The 16,176-nt window shown below is 47.0% G+C and overlaps 1 protein-coding gene across 1 annotated transcript in view; it reads right to left on the bottom strand.

The window, feature by feature from the left end:
* The window catches only part of LOC138246014 (unconventional myosin-XVB-like), a 794,810-nt gene that overhangs the window by 539,246 nt on the left and 239,388 nt on the right, over positions 1 to 16,176 (bottom strand). The window contains exons 9-10 of the mRNA XM_069200161.1: positions 1,866 to 2,063; positions 1,657 to 1,754 (exon numbers count right to left, since the gene is read on the bottom strand). Of these exons, the coding sequence (XP_069056262.1) occupies positions 1,657 to 1,754; positions 1,866 to 2,063 (296 nt within the window). The remainder of the gene's footprint in view (positions 1 to 1,656; positions 1,755 to 1,865; positions 2,064 to 16,176) is intronic.

Here is a 16,176-nt window from a genome sequence, read left to right as displayed (position 1 = left end):
TGTTATAAAATTGTGGGGTCAGCAGTCCAATATCTATACTCATTTCTTCCTTTGAAGTAAGTCAACTTCAAAGAAAAGTCTTTGTAGTGCACAAGACCCTGTCTCTTCCTTGTCCTGCCCCGGATATGCTCTAGGGGGATGGAGACTGTATTGTGTGAGGTCAGGCACAGCCCTAATCAGGTGCAAATGTCAGCTCCTCCCTCCACTCCAGCCCAGGAAGATTCATCTGCATATGCAGGAAACACTACACACCTCAGCTCCCTTTGTGTTACTGTCTAGAGTGAATGCACAAACAGCCCAACTGTCAGTCTGACCCAGATGTCTATTTAGCAGCCAGGCAGAGGCATAGAATGGTTAAGCAAGAAAATGCCCACTTTCTAAAAGTGCCATTTTCAAACTTACCACCTGAAAACCAACGTAAGCAAAATATGTATTTTTAAATTGTGAGATCAGATACCCCAAACCCCATATCTCTATCTGCTCCCAATGGGAAACCATGTTTAAAAGATATTTAAAGTCAATCCCCATGTAAACCTATGGGAGGGATAGGCCTTGCAGAAGTGAAAAACGAATTTTGCAGTATTTCATTACCAGGACATTTAAAACACACCAGTACATGTTCTACCTTTTAAATACACTGCACCCTGCCCATGGGGCTGCCTTGGGCCTATCTTAAGGGTGAATTACATGTAGTAAAAGGGAAGGTTTGGGTCTGGCAAGTGGGTGCACTTGCCTGATTGACATGGCAGTTTAAAACTTCACACACAGACACTGCATTGGAAGTCTGAGACATGTTTACAGGGCTATTCATGTGGGTGGAACAGTCAGTGCTGCAGGCCCACTAGTAGCATTTGTTTTACAGGCCATGGGCATATCTGGGGCACTTTACTAGGGCCTTACTAGTAAATCAAATAGGCCAATCCTGGATAAACCAATTACCAATACAACTTAGACGGAGAGCATATGCACTTTAGCACTGGTTAGCAGTGGTAAAGTGCCCAGAGTCCTAATGCCAACAAAACAGGTCAGACAAAATAGGAGGAAGGAGGCTAAAAGTGTGGGGGTGACCCTGCAAAAACGGCCAGGTCCAACAATGGACAACAAAATTACATAACTACTTGGAGCACCGTGGAAACGGGACATCCATGAGGGCAGATAAAGTACTTATTAGTGGTGTTGTAGAAAGACTGTGTTAGCGTTACCAAGACTCAAAGCCTGCAGGTTTCAGAATAGTCATGAAAATGTTGTCGCAATGACCTTGATCAGTTTAAGTTTGTAATGGCACGATGTGTGAGTTCATATGCTTCAAGTAAACATGGACAGCTTGAAAAACATCTCATACAACATTAACTATGTATTCCTGGCTGTTCATGATGCCATCAAACTGGAGAAGAGATCTGTATGCTCCTGTGCCATTCTAACAGGACTTTTCCTAGATGTAAGCTGCTATATGTCACAAAGATGGTTTTGATCAGTTGTCATGCTCTGTTCCAGTGCCTTCTGATTGAAAGATGCACAGAAATCTGCACTGGAGAATGCTGCACTGTAACTGATCATATGCCAGTTAACTTCGCTGTGGGAGTGGATCCTTGGGTCTGTTCCTGATTTCCGAATGCCCTTACTACCCTACCAATAACAGAATGAGAAATGGCTCACCTTTCGCTCGGTTGGGGTTGAAACCGGGGGCTGGGAAGGGTGGTGGCGGCAGAACAGGTGCCTGCATGAAGGGTGGTGGTGGGATGTGCCGATCCATCCTAAGGATACAACATACCAAAGTGAGATGTGATGTGGAACCTAAATCACCATATCTTGGAGCAAAAACAAAACATAAGGTGACCTACAACCACCCTGCCCTAGAGACTCACATGTTCAGAGGGGGTGAAGGAGAGCTGCCCATCCTTGACTCGTTCATGAGGGGGTAATTGGAGGATGAGTTAGAGCGGTTCAGGTGCTCTTCTGTCTCTGCGACTAAATCCAGGACAAAGTCACAGCCAGCCAGGTCCTGCCAGTCTGCACCTGAGAAGAGGGAAACAGACCAGCCTCGGGGAGTTTCCAACACACCCCTTGGTGGCAAGTGGAGAAAAGGAAATAAGAAGCGGTATAGAGCGAAAGGGAAGGCTCGGCAAGAGGAAAAAAGTGAGGAAAAGAGGAGAGGGGTTTGATGCGAAAAAAGTAATATGACAGGAGAAATAATGCATAACAATTAAAAAAGCATGGAAAATGAAAAGCAGAAAAGATAAGGTGAAAAAGGAAAACAAACGGAAGGCATAAGGGAGAAAAGGGAGAGAAGTATATCCGGAGAAAAATTAGGGGGAGGAAGAGAGAGGGGACGAGGGAAGACAATAGAAACAATAGAAGTGTTAAAGGAGGGCGAAAAGAAGATAATGTTAAAAAAGACAGAAATAAGAAAGATGTATGGGAAGCAGGGTGCAGGGAGGGACAGAACACGAAAGAGGGGGGCAGAATCAAAGAAGGGAGTGAGGAAAAAGTAGTACGAATAGTAAGAAGGGGAGCAGGAGAGACAGGGACAAGAGTGAGAAAAAAGAGAGGAAGAGAAGAAAAAAAAGGAAACAGGAAAAGAATTAGGGGTTGGCAGAAAGAAGGGTTGAAAGTGGAAAGTGAGAGGGAGTGATGGAGGTAAAAAAATGTGGAAGTATCAAAAAGGTTACAAAAAATGGAGACAAGAAAACAGAGATGATCAAATTCAGATGCAACACGGAAATATCCAAACATATGCAGCACGTCCAGCTGTGAACATAATGATTTACACATAATCATGGAAATACAAACATTCTCATGTGGCTAAACCTGCACCTCTGTGGCTCTAGTGAAACTCAGATTAACACCAGACAAAACGCACAAATTACAAAAGGCATCCCTTGCTGACACATACTCCTTCCACGCTTAGATTAACACCTAGACGCATACTTACCTGTTATTGCACACTTAAACTCCAAATCTCATGCACACTTAAATGCAGGTGCAAATACGCCTTCGGGTGTGCAAGCTCACGTGCATGTCTTCATGAGCATACATCTAGATGTCTAAATTAACCCTGCTAAATATACATTCTTAGACTTTCGGTGTTTTCAGACTTACATATGGCAAGTCCTGATTCACATGACTGCGGTGGCTGGGATGTATTAATGCAAGAATGTTTCTCTCAGCAACATCTTCACTGCACTAAATTCTTGTCTTCTGCACTATAAGTGTTAAATGTGGATACTAGAGTCTGTGTTCTCAACTGTGCTTGTCCAGGTCTCAGGCTGCAGCGGCCCACATAGGTGGTGACATAGGCCTCAGAGAAGGGTGCTTTCTCACAACTATTAAGTGATTTTACAGAGACCGGAATGAGCACTAAATCCTAACAAATAAATAGGTACCTGGACCCAAAGTTTTCTTCAGAAGCCAGCCTCCAGCACCACAGGATGCCAGGGCTGGCAAATACCAGGGCCGCATAGTCTTCATTCAAATCATGCCTCTTTCTTCCTCCCCCTCCACTTCCTGCTTCTGTGTCACACTCTTGCAGGTTCATATTTATTATATTTCCATTCCTGCTTTCTCATTTCTCTTTCTTCTCCTTCGTTCTCTCTTTACTGCCATTCTTTCTCTTGTTCTGGATCAAAGTGCGATGATGAAAAAGAAGTCCCATTCCCCCAAAATGAGTCCCTGCAGGCCCCACCAGCAATCACAGGCTCAAATTAAGCACTGACCGCAGTTATCCACATATTGTTGCTTTGGCTTCTGCTCCTGACCCTCTGCTAAGTCCAGGCTGAGGTACAATGCTAAGTGTCAGGTGGTCTCCTCCTGTTTGTCAAATTGTTATTCAGATCACCTAGCTGAGTTTCTGACTCTAATAATCTGGCTGAAGTAGAATTCATGCATTAATTTGTCAAATCTGGGTGATGCTCTAAGCACCTGTTTTGCCACCGAAACAACCATGACCTGCTCTTCTAATAAATACTATCAGCACCAAAAACAATTGTGATTCTGGAGTATCTCCAACATCGACCATATGTCCTGTAATCTGTCACCAATCGTGTGAAGGGGATGGACCGGAGCAACAGTAATCTGACATTTATTTTTTTGTCAGACAAGCTCATTGCTGTGCAGAATTGATTCTGAAATCAGCAATTTAGTGGTTATTTTGTGGTGCACTAAACTATACTCCCACATTATATCATAAGAGAATAGCTACTGCGTTTGGCATCTTCACGGTTAAGCATTTTAGTATGCGCTATTTAAAAGCAGACAAGCACTGGATTGGATGACGTTCTTCGGGCCCTCGCTGATAACATTTCATGTGACCGAAGGTGATTTCTAAAAAGGATTGACCCAAGCCCTCTGTACGTGTTCTCCACCCTACTATGAAAGAAGGAGGTAGGAACAGATTATGGGTCCTGATTTATATTTCGGCGGATGGGTTACTCCGTCACGAAGGTGATGGATAGCCTGTGCCCCGGAGTGTAAATTCCATCATATCCGGTGGATATTGTGACGGAGTAACCCATCTGCCGAAATCTAAATCAGGCCCTATATCTGAATTAAAAACCTGCCTTCGAGATCATGTGGCCTTAAATATGGCTGATAATCAAATATATTTTAAGTTTTTTCATCTAGGTAAATGGGAAAAAACGTCATGTTATATTATACATTGACAGATGGGGTGGCTCTGTCTTTTGATTTTGGAAGAATTTCACAGCACCAGGAGCAGACATTCTAGGGAGCATATATATTGGACCTTCCTTAGCCCCACCTAGTTCTTCTGCTAATCTTCTTTGCATGTCCTCATTACAACGTTCATGGAGTTTGTCCATGTAAATCACCATTTTCAATATCAGTTTCAAAGATATCTGCTTAGAACGCTCGATCATTATCACAGGTGGAGATGAATTTCAGTATTCCAACCTAGAGGTGGTTAGGGAAAAGGCAGGTGGAAAAAAACTTTCATTAACTTTCCAATACTTCAGTGAGAATCCACCAGTCTTTGGGACACAACTGGGTCTTGCACTTCGAAGGCAGAGTACCTTACTTGCCATGTCAGTACTGTACGGTCGACAGCCACCTGTGTTTGCGAAAGGTGTCTCTTTCTTTCGTCACAGTGATGAAATGTCTGTCGATTATGGTGGCTTCTTTGGAGAAGACAGTGCAGATTTATTTGTCAACGATACACCCTTCAACAAAACAAGGTTAAATAACAGAAGATAATAAAAAGTCGGCTGAGAAGTTGTGCTAGTTGAAGATGGAGACCTTGGAGGTGAAGGCTTTGATAATGAGAAAAGTGCTGCAGTGTCCTCTCACAATTTGTAGAGAAGCTTTCTTTCCCCCAAGACAGTGACGGAAAGGGAAGAAGACATCAAGACATTGATGAGAAAAAGTCGCTTTAGCGTGGGTAGAGGTGGGGGGCTGAAAGGTACTACTTTAAGAGAGCAGGTTAGATTACAGTTCTTGATTCTTTCTCTTGCTAAAAATCCCATTGTACCTTTGTTCACCATAGGGGCCGTAAGAGACCTTTCCCAAGATATTGTTCTTTTAGTCGTTTGAGGAGAGCTGCCTACCAGCAGGGACCTCTTCACCTGAAGACAGGGGAACTTCTTGTGCTGCTTTGCAATAGCAGAAAGCTCATACTGATTTGGCAATTTCCAATGTTAAGGTCTGGATAAAAGCAAGACATGCAGTCAGCAGGTGGATGTGCCAAAAAAAGAGCTATTTTCACTGAGTTTTGCATATTTCTTGAATTAAATATGTTAGCAGCCTTTTATGCCATTCTGAAGTGAAGCTCAGTAGAAACCATCAAACACTGATAGCTCGATAAACCTTCATCAAATGCCTGCATTTCAGGGCTATGAACCAGCGCGGTAGGCGCCGCGCTCTCACCTGGTGGTGCCAGTTATGGAGTGCCCGGCAGCGAGAGCTCTGAGTTCCTGCGGCCCCTCAAGGTAAGCAAACCGAGCGCAGCAGCTGTAGTCAGCTACTGTTGAGGGCGAGCCCCGGGTCTCCACAGAAGCAGCCCAGCTAGGTCTGGGTGCGGCTTGTGGGTGCTCCCGGTGAGCCCCCCTCACAGCACTCTTGCTGCAGAAGCTGTTTAACCCCAGGTCCTTCCTGGGGCTTTTCTGAAGATCCCACCACTGCCACTTTGCAGAGGAGCCCCTCTCCAAGTTGGGCCGGGTGACTGCCTGGCTGCTTAGTGTGTGGTTTTGGCCTCTTGCCCGGGTGCAATTGCGCCCTGTGCCCCGGGCCATCCAACAGATGATGAACGCCAAAAGCCAGTGGAGCTAACAAAGTGGAGAAGAGGGGGGAGAGAACCAAGTAATAACAAGCAGTAAACCAGCTAGTAACTTTAGAATGCCCACAAGAAGCTCGCTGCTCCTACAAGCATGTGCCTCTAGGGCCACGAAGAAATCTAAGAGGAAGCTACCCCTTACAAACATGATAAGCTGGTAAATCAAACTGTGCTAATACGACCATCCATGAAGAATGCCGCTGGTAATGAGGGGATAAAGAAGTACCACATATTGAAAAAGGGACATCCGCCTTGTGAGGAGGATCTCACTGTTCAACCTAATCAATTAAACAATCCTCTTCGTTGCCCAAAGTCAGTCAATTGGACACCAACATGCAGGAAGCAGTGCCCCTGGGGGGCGGCTAGGGGGAACTGACAGAGGATTAACTACAGGCTCAAGAGTCCCACATCGAGAACTGCTGGAATAATATCACTGAATGTGCAGGTCAAAGGCCAATCACCATAATGGAGGCCCCCAGGAAAAGGGGGGCCCACTAGAAACCGAGGGTGATGGCCAGGTGCATGGGGACACAAGCCAGGAAACAAGTCTGGAGGAGGCAAGGTGGGAAAGGCAAATGGACAAGCTGCCATGGGTGTTATCTCCTGAAATTTTGGTGGTGGTAGCTGAAAACTTTAATAACTCCTCTTTACGTCCAGCTTTAAAGGGAAGATGTTCTAGGCAAGCCTTAAGTACGGAAGCCATTGTTACTGAAGAGGTGATTTCTTTCCCACTGCCTATGGGTTGTAACACTTGGTTGCCCACTCTTGATGGCAGACCACCATTGCATACGGGCCCTAAAGAAAATAAGAAGGTAGTAACCCCTCGAAAAGCGATATTTCATTCTGACTCTGATAGCTACCAGGGAGTCCCAGAGGATCACTATTTTGATGACAAGGAGATTCTAAGTGTTATGGATTTTGACAACAGTCAGAGGCAAAACTACAGTGCAGTCTTTCCATCAACTAACCCATAGGGTTAAGACGAGCCTCGCAAAAGTATTGCTTCCAACGGTCATCATGCAAGTAGTCCTGCATTATCAAATTCGCTGGAGTGTTTGGCCAACTCCAAAACATTCTTCACTGACCATGTGCAAGGTCTCGAAAAGGTCCAGATCAATAAAGGCCCCCTGTTCTGGGATTCTATGGACAGCACCCTTACGACACTTGATCAGGCATCAATAATAGACGCAGACATACTGCATGTTAAGGACATTGACACCCTGATTGATAAACTTAATGACTTAATCACTAGAGTTCAACAGACTATGGAGAAATCTATGGTGCCTTGTTATTGCCCTCATTGATTAGATACAATTGCTGCTCTTCTGGCTGTTATGACTGGATTGGTGCACAGATGTAAGGTATTAGCTAAGCTTAACCCCCACCCCCCCCACCCCCCACCCATCAGCATCTTCAATCGAACCATCTAACTCTCTGGGGTCTCATAGTAATTCAGAAGGGCATATAGTGAAGAATCTTCCCCCAGTTCAAATTTCATTTACTTGAGAAAGTGATACTAGTCGCCAGGACACAGACCCCCTTGTCATTAAATGCCCTGGGGGTACAGAGAGGGACCCTGCAATCTTGTCAAGGAAAAACAAAAAGCACCTACGGAAACTTAATAAAATTTTAAAGGGTGCACCACAGCGGCTCAGAAATTTTATCCATTCTTTTACAATCTCAAACTAAAAAACCTAGATCTTCCTTGAATGATGGGAGTCAAAGCTAACAAGGTAGAAAAGATGTTAGCCTCTTCCAGGGTCCAAATAAAGATTTGGAAGAACCTATGGGACAGATAGCCACCGGTAATGGGCATAGTAGGTCCCCCGAGAAGTAATGGCGAAATCCCCTTTGATGGAGGTGGGGGACACATCAGAGAGGAACTGAGGTTCCCAAAAGATGAATCCAAATGACATCAGAGTTATTAAGATCTACTAAAGAATGTCAACAAGATCCAGTACGACAGGGAGAAAAGCTTTAACATTATCTAAAGAGTGTCAGACTCTACCACAGACAAGCCGGGAAGAAATGTTATCTGTCCGGTGAGGGTCTCCAGTATGTTGCATTCTGTTGGACACAGAACAAGAAGCTAAGAATGCCAAACAAAGCCTTAAAAGTCATGGAAAGAAGTCCCAAACGCGGGGCCCACAGCTCTCCATGCTATCGAAAATTGGACTGAAACAAGGCATGACAATTTAAGACTATCCCCTTCCCTCTGTGCAGATGAATGTTGGGAGGATGGTGCACCGGGGGGAATTGGAAAAGGGGACTCAGTAACTTCATTTGGAGGAGGGAAGACTCTACCCTGGTGAGATAAATGGGTTACGGAAATTACTGGGGGGTGGAACTCGCCTAACGTCTCAAGTGATATTAGCTCCCTAGAGAATAAAGCGCCGGAGGGCGTTACACTAATTCTCCCCCCAGAATGTGTCTCCGGTGATCGAGAACACATTCTTAATCATGGGAATATTTTAAAACTACACTTCCTAGAATGCAAAGGACTGAATAGAAAGAGATTGAGTATATAGACTTCATTCCTGGAACACATGATAACCCAAGAGAGTCAACTAAAGTTCAATTTTGCCATCCAGAAAGAAAAATAGAGGCGCAATTATATTGTCACAATGGGGCATTTCACTTAGGAAGCTGTAACCCCCTAAATACCTCAGGATTCTGGTCAAAACTTGTTCTACCCTCCCCTCACAAGAAGCCTATCCTTCACAGTAAAAAAGGTACAGAAGACAGAAGGCTAGGGGGCAAGCACCTAAGGGTTATAAATGATTCCTCTAGAAATAAGAGGGAATGTCGGATGATTAAGTAATCTGTTCTGAATATCCTCTGACTTCCAACGAGCTGGGGGCTCCCAGAATCAACTGACCACTCATTTACCAACATTGCATTTCTGCTCAAGGAACATTCGGGGGTTTAAGGACATTGCCCGCAGATGATGATGATGCACTTCAGGCTATCAGTAAGAAGGAAATAATGTGCTTTACCAAAACCTGGCAGTTGGGTCCAGCAGTGTGGCTGGATGATCTTGAATTTTTTGCTCCTGCTGAGCTATCTTCCAAGGGTGGCCACCCTTCTGGTAGGGTCTCCATTTTAATTCACAAATCGCTAGCAACAAGCGTTGCAGTTTTGGTCAGTGGCCTGGGAGCCAACATCATTATAAAAATAGTATCCCCTTTCAACCCAAATTCTAGGGTTTTGTCTCAGATCATCATAGGGTCCATTTATTTCAACCCAAAGCAACTAAAGAAAAAAATATTATGAGATCTTTAAGAAGGTCACATTTGGAGGCCATGTGGCTTTTTGCTGGTGATTTTAACATGTTTCTTCTTGACTCTGCCTAGCCATCAATTTGGGTTCAAGAGGAAGATGTAGCCTGGTCCATACCAGAAATCACATCAGGCACAATTAAGGACGTAACAGGAAAGAGATCTGCCATACTTCTTAATCAACTTGAGCTGCCTCTGTATATACTATTTTAAAGTAAAAAATAGTTTGCACAGAGTCCAAGGGTTCCCCTTAGAGGTAAGATAGTGGCAAAAATAGATAATTCTAATGCTCTATTTTGTGGTAGTGTGGTCGAGCAGTAGGCTTATCAGAGGGTAGTATTAAGCACACACAGGCAATAAATGAGAAACACACACTCAAAGGCTTACTCCAGGTTGGCAGGGAACTCTGAGAGGAGTGCCATGTCGACTTAGTCATTTTCTCCACACCAGCACACACAAGCTGTGAAGCAGTGTGCATGTGCTGAGTGAGGGGTCCCTAGTGTGGCATAAGACATGCTGCAGCCCTTAGAGACCTTCCGTGGCATCAGGGCCCTTGGCACCAGGGGTACCAGTTACAAGGGACTTACCTGAGTGCCAGGGTTGTGCCAATTGTGGAGACAAAGGTACAGTTTAGGGAAAGAATACTGGTGCTGGGGCCTGGTTAGCAGGGTCCCAGCACACTTTCAAATCATAACTTAGCATCAGCAAAGGCAAACAGTTAGGGGGTAACCATACCAAGAAGGCATTTCCTCACAGACGTTATTAGCTGGTTCCCGTCTTTCGCATGCTAGGGATTAGGAAATGTCAGAATGCAATTGTGGCATGTCTAAGTGGGTTACTAAATGTGGTTGCTTGGGGGCTTTGCACACCCCACAATTGGCATTATGGTGCCCCATATAAGTCCCTAGTATATGGTACTTAGGCACCTATGGCATTTGGGCACCAGGAGTTCCTCATGGGCTGCAACATGTATTATGCCACCCATGGAAGCCCATGCAAAAATGTGTCTGCAGGCCTGCCATGCACCCTTTCACTGCAGGTCACTGTAAGTGACCCCTATGGTAGGTCCGCCTAGCCAAAAGGGCAGGGTGCAGGTACCTGTGTGTGAGGGTACCCCTTCATGAGCAGCGGTGCCCCTACGAACTCCATCTCCATTACACTGGACTTCGTAAGTGCTGGGAAGCCATTTTAGGGCAGCCAGTCTTCAGCCTGCCCAAGATGTAAGAACGAATCTCCCTTGGAGTGAAGGAGTCACTCCCTTGCATCTGCAGGCACCAACAGCAACGATGACCGGCCGTGTGGCTCTTCTCTCCTCAGGAGCTGCATAGATCACTGGTTAGCAGTGTAAAGTGCGCAAAGTCCTGAAACCAGCAAAGACAGTGTCAGAAAAGTGAAGGGAGGCAGGCAAAAAGTTGGGGTATGACCACCCTAAGGAGGTAAGATCTAACATGTGTCCCCCCCAGCTGAAAGTAGGAAGAGCTTACCCAACCCCTTGGGATGGGAGCTCTCATTGCTAAGGTGGAAGTATCGGCAGAGACCCTCAGCATTGGCGTGGTCAGTACCCCGGCGATGCACCACCGGAAAGTCCATCCCCTGTAGGGAAATGGACCACCTCAAGTGTTTAGCATTTTCACCCCTCATCTGCATGAGCCACCTGAGGGGCATGTGGTCTGTCTGAACCCACAAGTGAGTCCCAAACAGGTACGGTCTCAGCTTCTTCAGTGACCAGACCACAGCAAATGCTTCTTTCAATAGTACTCCACCTCTGTTCCCATGGTAATAGTCTTCGGCTAATAAAGACTACCTGTTGGTCTAAACCCTCCTCATTCAGCTGTACTAGAACCGCCCCTATGCCATGCTCTGAAGCGTCCATCTGAACGATGAATTCTTTGGAGTAGTCAGGGGCCTTGAGCACTAGTGCCGTGCACATGCTTCCTTCAGGGACTCAAAGGCTTTCTGGCGAGCCTCTGTCCAATTCACCAACCTAGGATGTTTCTTGGATATGAGTTCTGTTAAGGGGGCCACTATAGTGCCATAGCCCTTAACAAATCTGCAGTAATACCCGGTGAGGCCCAAGAAGGCTCTCACCTCTGTCTGGGTTCTAGGTGGTTACCAGGTCTTGATCGTCTCAATCTTGGCCTGGAGGGGTTGCACCTTGCCACCACCTACTAGGTGTTCCAAGTACACCACGCAACTCTGCCCAATCTGGAAGTTACTGGCTTTGATGGTGAGGCCTGCCTGTTGCAGGGCCTGAAGCACCTCCTTGAGGTGGAGCAGGTGTTCCTCCCAGCTGGAACTACAGATAGCAATGTCGTCTAGATAGGCTGTGCAGAATGCATCCTTGCCAGCTAGGGCCCCGTGAACCAACCGTTGGAAGGTAGTGGGGGCATTTTTCAGTCCAAAGGGCATTACTCTTAATTGGTAGTGACCCTCAGGAGTAGAAAAAGCAGATCTATCTATAGCCCCCTCAGTTAAGGCGATCTGCCAGTACCCTGACATGAGATCAAAGGTACTGAGGAACTTGGCAGCCCCTAGCAAGCCTTTGAGCTCATCAGCTCGGGGGATGCGGTGAGCGTCTGTCTTTGTGACAGAGTTGAGACCCCAGTAGTCCACGCAGAACCTAAGCTCTGGCTTGGCACTGGGAGCGGCAGCCTTGGGAACCAACACCACCAGGCTGGACCAGGGACTGCTGGACTTCTCAAATACCCCAAGAGTCAGCACCCTGGCAACTTCCTCCTTGATGCTAGCCCTCACCTTGTCTGACACTCTGTAAATTTTGTTCTTTACAGGGGGACTGTCTCCTGTGTCAATGTCATGGACACACACGTGTGTGAGTCCATGGGTGAGGAAGAACAGGGAAGAGAACTGTTCCAATAACTGGTACCAGTCCCCTCTCTGATCTAGGGTCAGGGAGTCAGAGAGATTGACACCCTCCACTGACCCATCACATTCCTTGGCAGAGAGGAAGTCGGGGAGAGGTTTCCTCTCCTCTTCCATGCCCTTATTTGTCACCAGAAGCATGCTGACCTCAGACCTCTCAAAATGAGGCTTCAGTCGGCTCTGATGGAGCACCCTTAGGGGCTTCTAGGGGACTAGAGGCCCACTAAGTGGACTCCCCCTTCCGCTCCTTGATCTCAAATGGGCCAGTCCAGCGGTCCTGGAGAGCTCTAGGCTCTACTGGCTCTATTACCCAAACTTTGTCTCCAGCTGAGAATTTACAAGGGTGGCCTTCTGGTCATACCATCACTTTATCACCTCTTGACAGGCCTCAAGGTTGCTCTTGGCCTTCTTCCAGAAGCGTTGCATCTGGTTGTGGAGGGCCAGCATGTACCTAACCACATCCTCGGGGGGCCTGGGAGCTTTCTCCCACCCCTCTTTCACTATGCTTAGGGGTCCCCTGACAGGGTACCAAAGAGAAGTTCAAAGGGGCTGAAACCCACCCCTTTCTGGGGCACCTCTCTATAAGCAAAGAGAAGACATGGCAAGAGGATGTCCCACTCACGTCCCATGGCCTCAAGGAGGCCTGTGATCATGACTTTCAGGGTCTTGTTGAACCTTTCTACAAGACCATTGGATTGAGGATGGTAAGGGGTGGAGAACCGGTAGGTCACCCCACATGCATTCCACATGGACTTCATGTACGCAGACATGAAGTTTGTGCCTCTCTTAGATATAATCTCCTTTGGGAATCCCACACGGATAAATATCCCCATTAGAGCTCTGGTCACCACTGGTGCAGTCACTGTGCTCAGAAAGATTGCCTCTGGGTAGTGGGTGGCTTGTTCCATCAAAACCAGGATAAACCTGTTGCCTAGGGCAGTTTTGGGGTCCAAGGGGCCAATGACGTTGATGCCCAGTCTTTCAAAGGGGGTCCCAATGACGGGGAGTGGGATCAGGGAGACTTGAGCCTTTTCCCACCTTACCATTAGCCTGGCAGGTTGGGGAGGACCTACAGAAAGCATCTGAGCCTGTCTGCATTCGGGCCGGTAAAAGTGGGTGATAAGCCTGGAGAAGATCTTGTCTTGCCCCAAATGTCCCACCAGGGGGATGTCATGAGGCAGACCCAGTAAGAAGGGCGGTAGCACTGGGGGACCACCAGCACATGTGCTGCCTCAGCTTCCGGTACCTTAGGCTCACTGTAGAGGAGATTATTCTCTCAATAGATATGGTGATCGCCAGAGGCTTCACCTGCTGCTTGAGCTGAGGCCTGCTGCCTTAGACCCTCAAGAGTGGGGCAATCCTTTTCCTTTCCAGAATTCCTCCCTGGTTGGCTCCCCCTCAACTTGCCAGTCAGCAAGCTCAGGCAGGTTACCCAGGGCAGCAATGTCCTCCCCATTTATCTCAAGGACCTCCTCCTCAGGGACCCTGTCAACCACCACGGAAACTTCTGGGACCGGTTTCCCGCACCCCTTGCCCCTCTCCTTTGCAGCTGTCTGGGTCATTGTTCCAGGCTCAAGACGCCCTTAACTCCCTTCACGGACAGCAATGGTCCTTGTGGTCATGCAGACCCACTCAGGCAAACCTAACATATTCAGGTGAGACCTGAGCTCTACCTACTTCCAGGTAGTGTGCTCAAGGTTGTTGCCTAACAGACAATCTACAGGCATAGCTACCTTCAGAGTGCCAGAGACCCCCCCCCTGACTCAAAGGAAACCAGAGCCACCAGTAGGTGACTCTCACAATTGTCAGCAATTATGACCTGGTGGAATGTATTGGGGATGACCTGCTCTGCTGACACCAGCTGACCCCGGACAGAAGTCATGCTGGCCCCTGTGTCACGCAAACCCTCCACCCTTTGCCCATTAATGGTGACCCACTGCCTATACTTGGAAGTATTAGCAGGCTTGTGGGCTTTTTCTCCCAGGGACACTAGTGTTACCTCTATCTGCTCCCCAAAGCTATCTGGGACTACCTCCTCCCCGAGCTCTATGCTAGCCAACCCAGGCGTCTGACCTCCAGTGCGGGGCTGTGCCCTCTTTGGACACTTGGAGTTGCCCATGTAATGACCATACTTGGTGCACTCTAAGCATTGGGGTACACACCTCCCTTTCTTTTTGTCAAAGAACCCCAGCTTCTTTTCAGAATCAGGTTGGGATTGGCTACCACCACCCCCTGGGAATTATTTTGGGGGCCTTTTGAAAACTCATTATTTTTAAGTTTTTCTCCCCCCTTTCTTCTGATGGGAACCCTGACCACCTTTGTGGGTGTCCCCCCCAGATACCTTTTTGGACACTCTGGTGTCAGCCCAGAGGTCCGCCTCCTCATCAAGCTTCCTAGGATAAGTCAGCTTACTGTCAATCAAGTGCTGGCACAACTATGTAAAGCAAACACTGAACATATGCTCTCTCAGGATCAAGTTATACAACCCCACATTTTCATTCACTTTACTCCCCTGCACCCATCCATTCAGTGCCTCACTGGAAAAATAAAAAAACTCTACCCAAGTTTGTGTGGAGAGTTTGTTGCTGTCCCCGAAGCTCTGACGGTACTTCTTAGGGGTCAGCCCAAACCTGGCAACTGGAATGGCTTTAATGAGCAGGTATGTGTTCTGATCCTTTGGGTCTCACTCCCAATAACTGGAACATGTTTCCACAGACCCGCACCACCCATTGATCTTCAGAAATCCCATCGGGCCTTAGTGCAACTTCATATGCAGCAAACCATTTGTCAATGTCATCTCCCACCACATAACCTGGCACCACGTCTTTGGGCATACAAACCTTCTTTTCTCCAGCAGGTCCTGCATGTATGCTGCCACCATCAATGCTAGACTCAGACTGCCTAGACTTGAGGTCCAGTTTCTTTAGACTCAGTTCATGAGCCAGAAGTAGTTTCTTTTCAGCCAAGGCTCTCTCAGCTGGAGCCTCGGTTCTCCTCTCCTTTGCCTCTCTCTGAGCTTTCCTGTCTTCAGCCTCCATATTTAATCTTGCTATTTGCAGGTGGAACTCTCTCTCCTCCCTCCTTTCCTCTGTGGTCAGGTCATAACTAAAGATACTGATAACTGGTTTAGCAGGGGGCACAATTCCAGGGGTGACATCCCCCACTACTGGTGGCAAATTCTCTGTAGAGCATTCCTGTTGCTCCAAAAATTCAACATTCTCTTGTGAACGGACTTCTGCCCAGGCTCTCAGTGCCTTTTGGTACTCCTCCTTCTTGGAGGCACCACGGGTAGGTACTCCCATCCCCTTGCAGAACCCTTTAAGCTCGCTGACAGTGTATGTCTCGAGCTTGGCTAGGTCAAACTCTCCAGCTCCTCCTTGAGACCCAGCCAGAGACATGTTGTTTGAGGATTAAGTTAAAATGTCAAGCAAAGAAACAAAATTGCAGAAAAAGAGAATAAAAATCAAGTTGACCTTTAACTGTGGGTAGGTAGTGTACACGTAGCTATTGTGTGTTACTGCACAAACACAAGTCCGAATCTCACCGCTGATCACCAATATTAGAAATGGGGTCTCTAGTTTGCAGAGGTATACACCCTTGTCCAAGCAAGGACCACAATCCAAGTCAGGGTAAGTTACACACAATCCAAATTATCCTGTGCCCACCCTCTAGTAGCTTAGATCTGAGCACTCAGGTTTAACTTATAAGGCAATATGTAAAGTATTTGTGCAATAA

The sequence above is a fragment of the Pleurodeles waltl genome, chromosome 7 (genome assembly GCF_031143425.1).
Source record: "Pleurodeles waltl isolate 20211129_DDA chromosome 7, aPleWal1.hap1.20221129, whole genome shotgun sequence".
In the NCBI taxonomy this organism is placed as follows: domain Eukaryota; kingdom Metazoa; phylum Chordata; class Amphibia; order Caudata; family Salamandridae; genus Pleurodeles; species Pleurodeles waltl.
The sequence above is the reverse complement of the archived record's forward strand: the minus strand, read 5'-3'. Positions and strand labels throughout refer to the sequence as shown.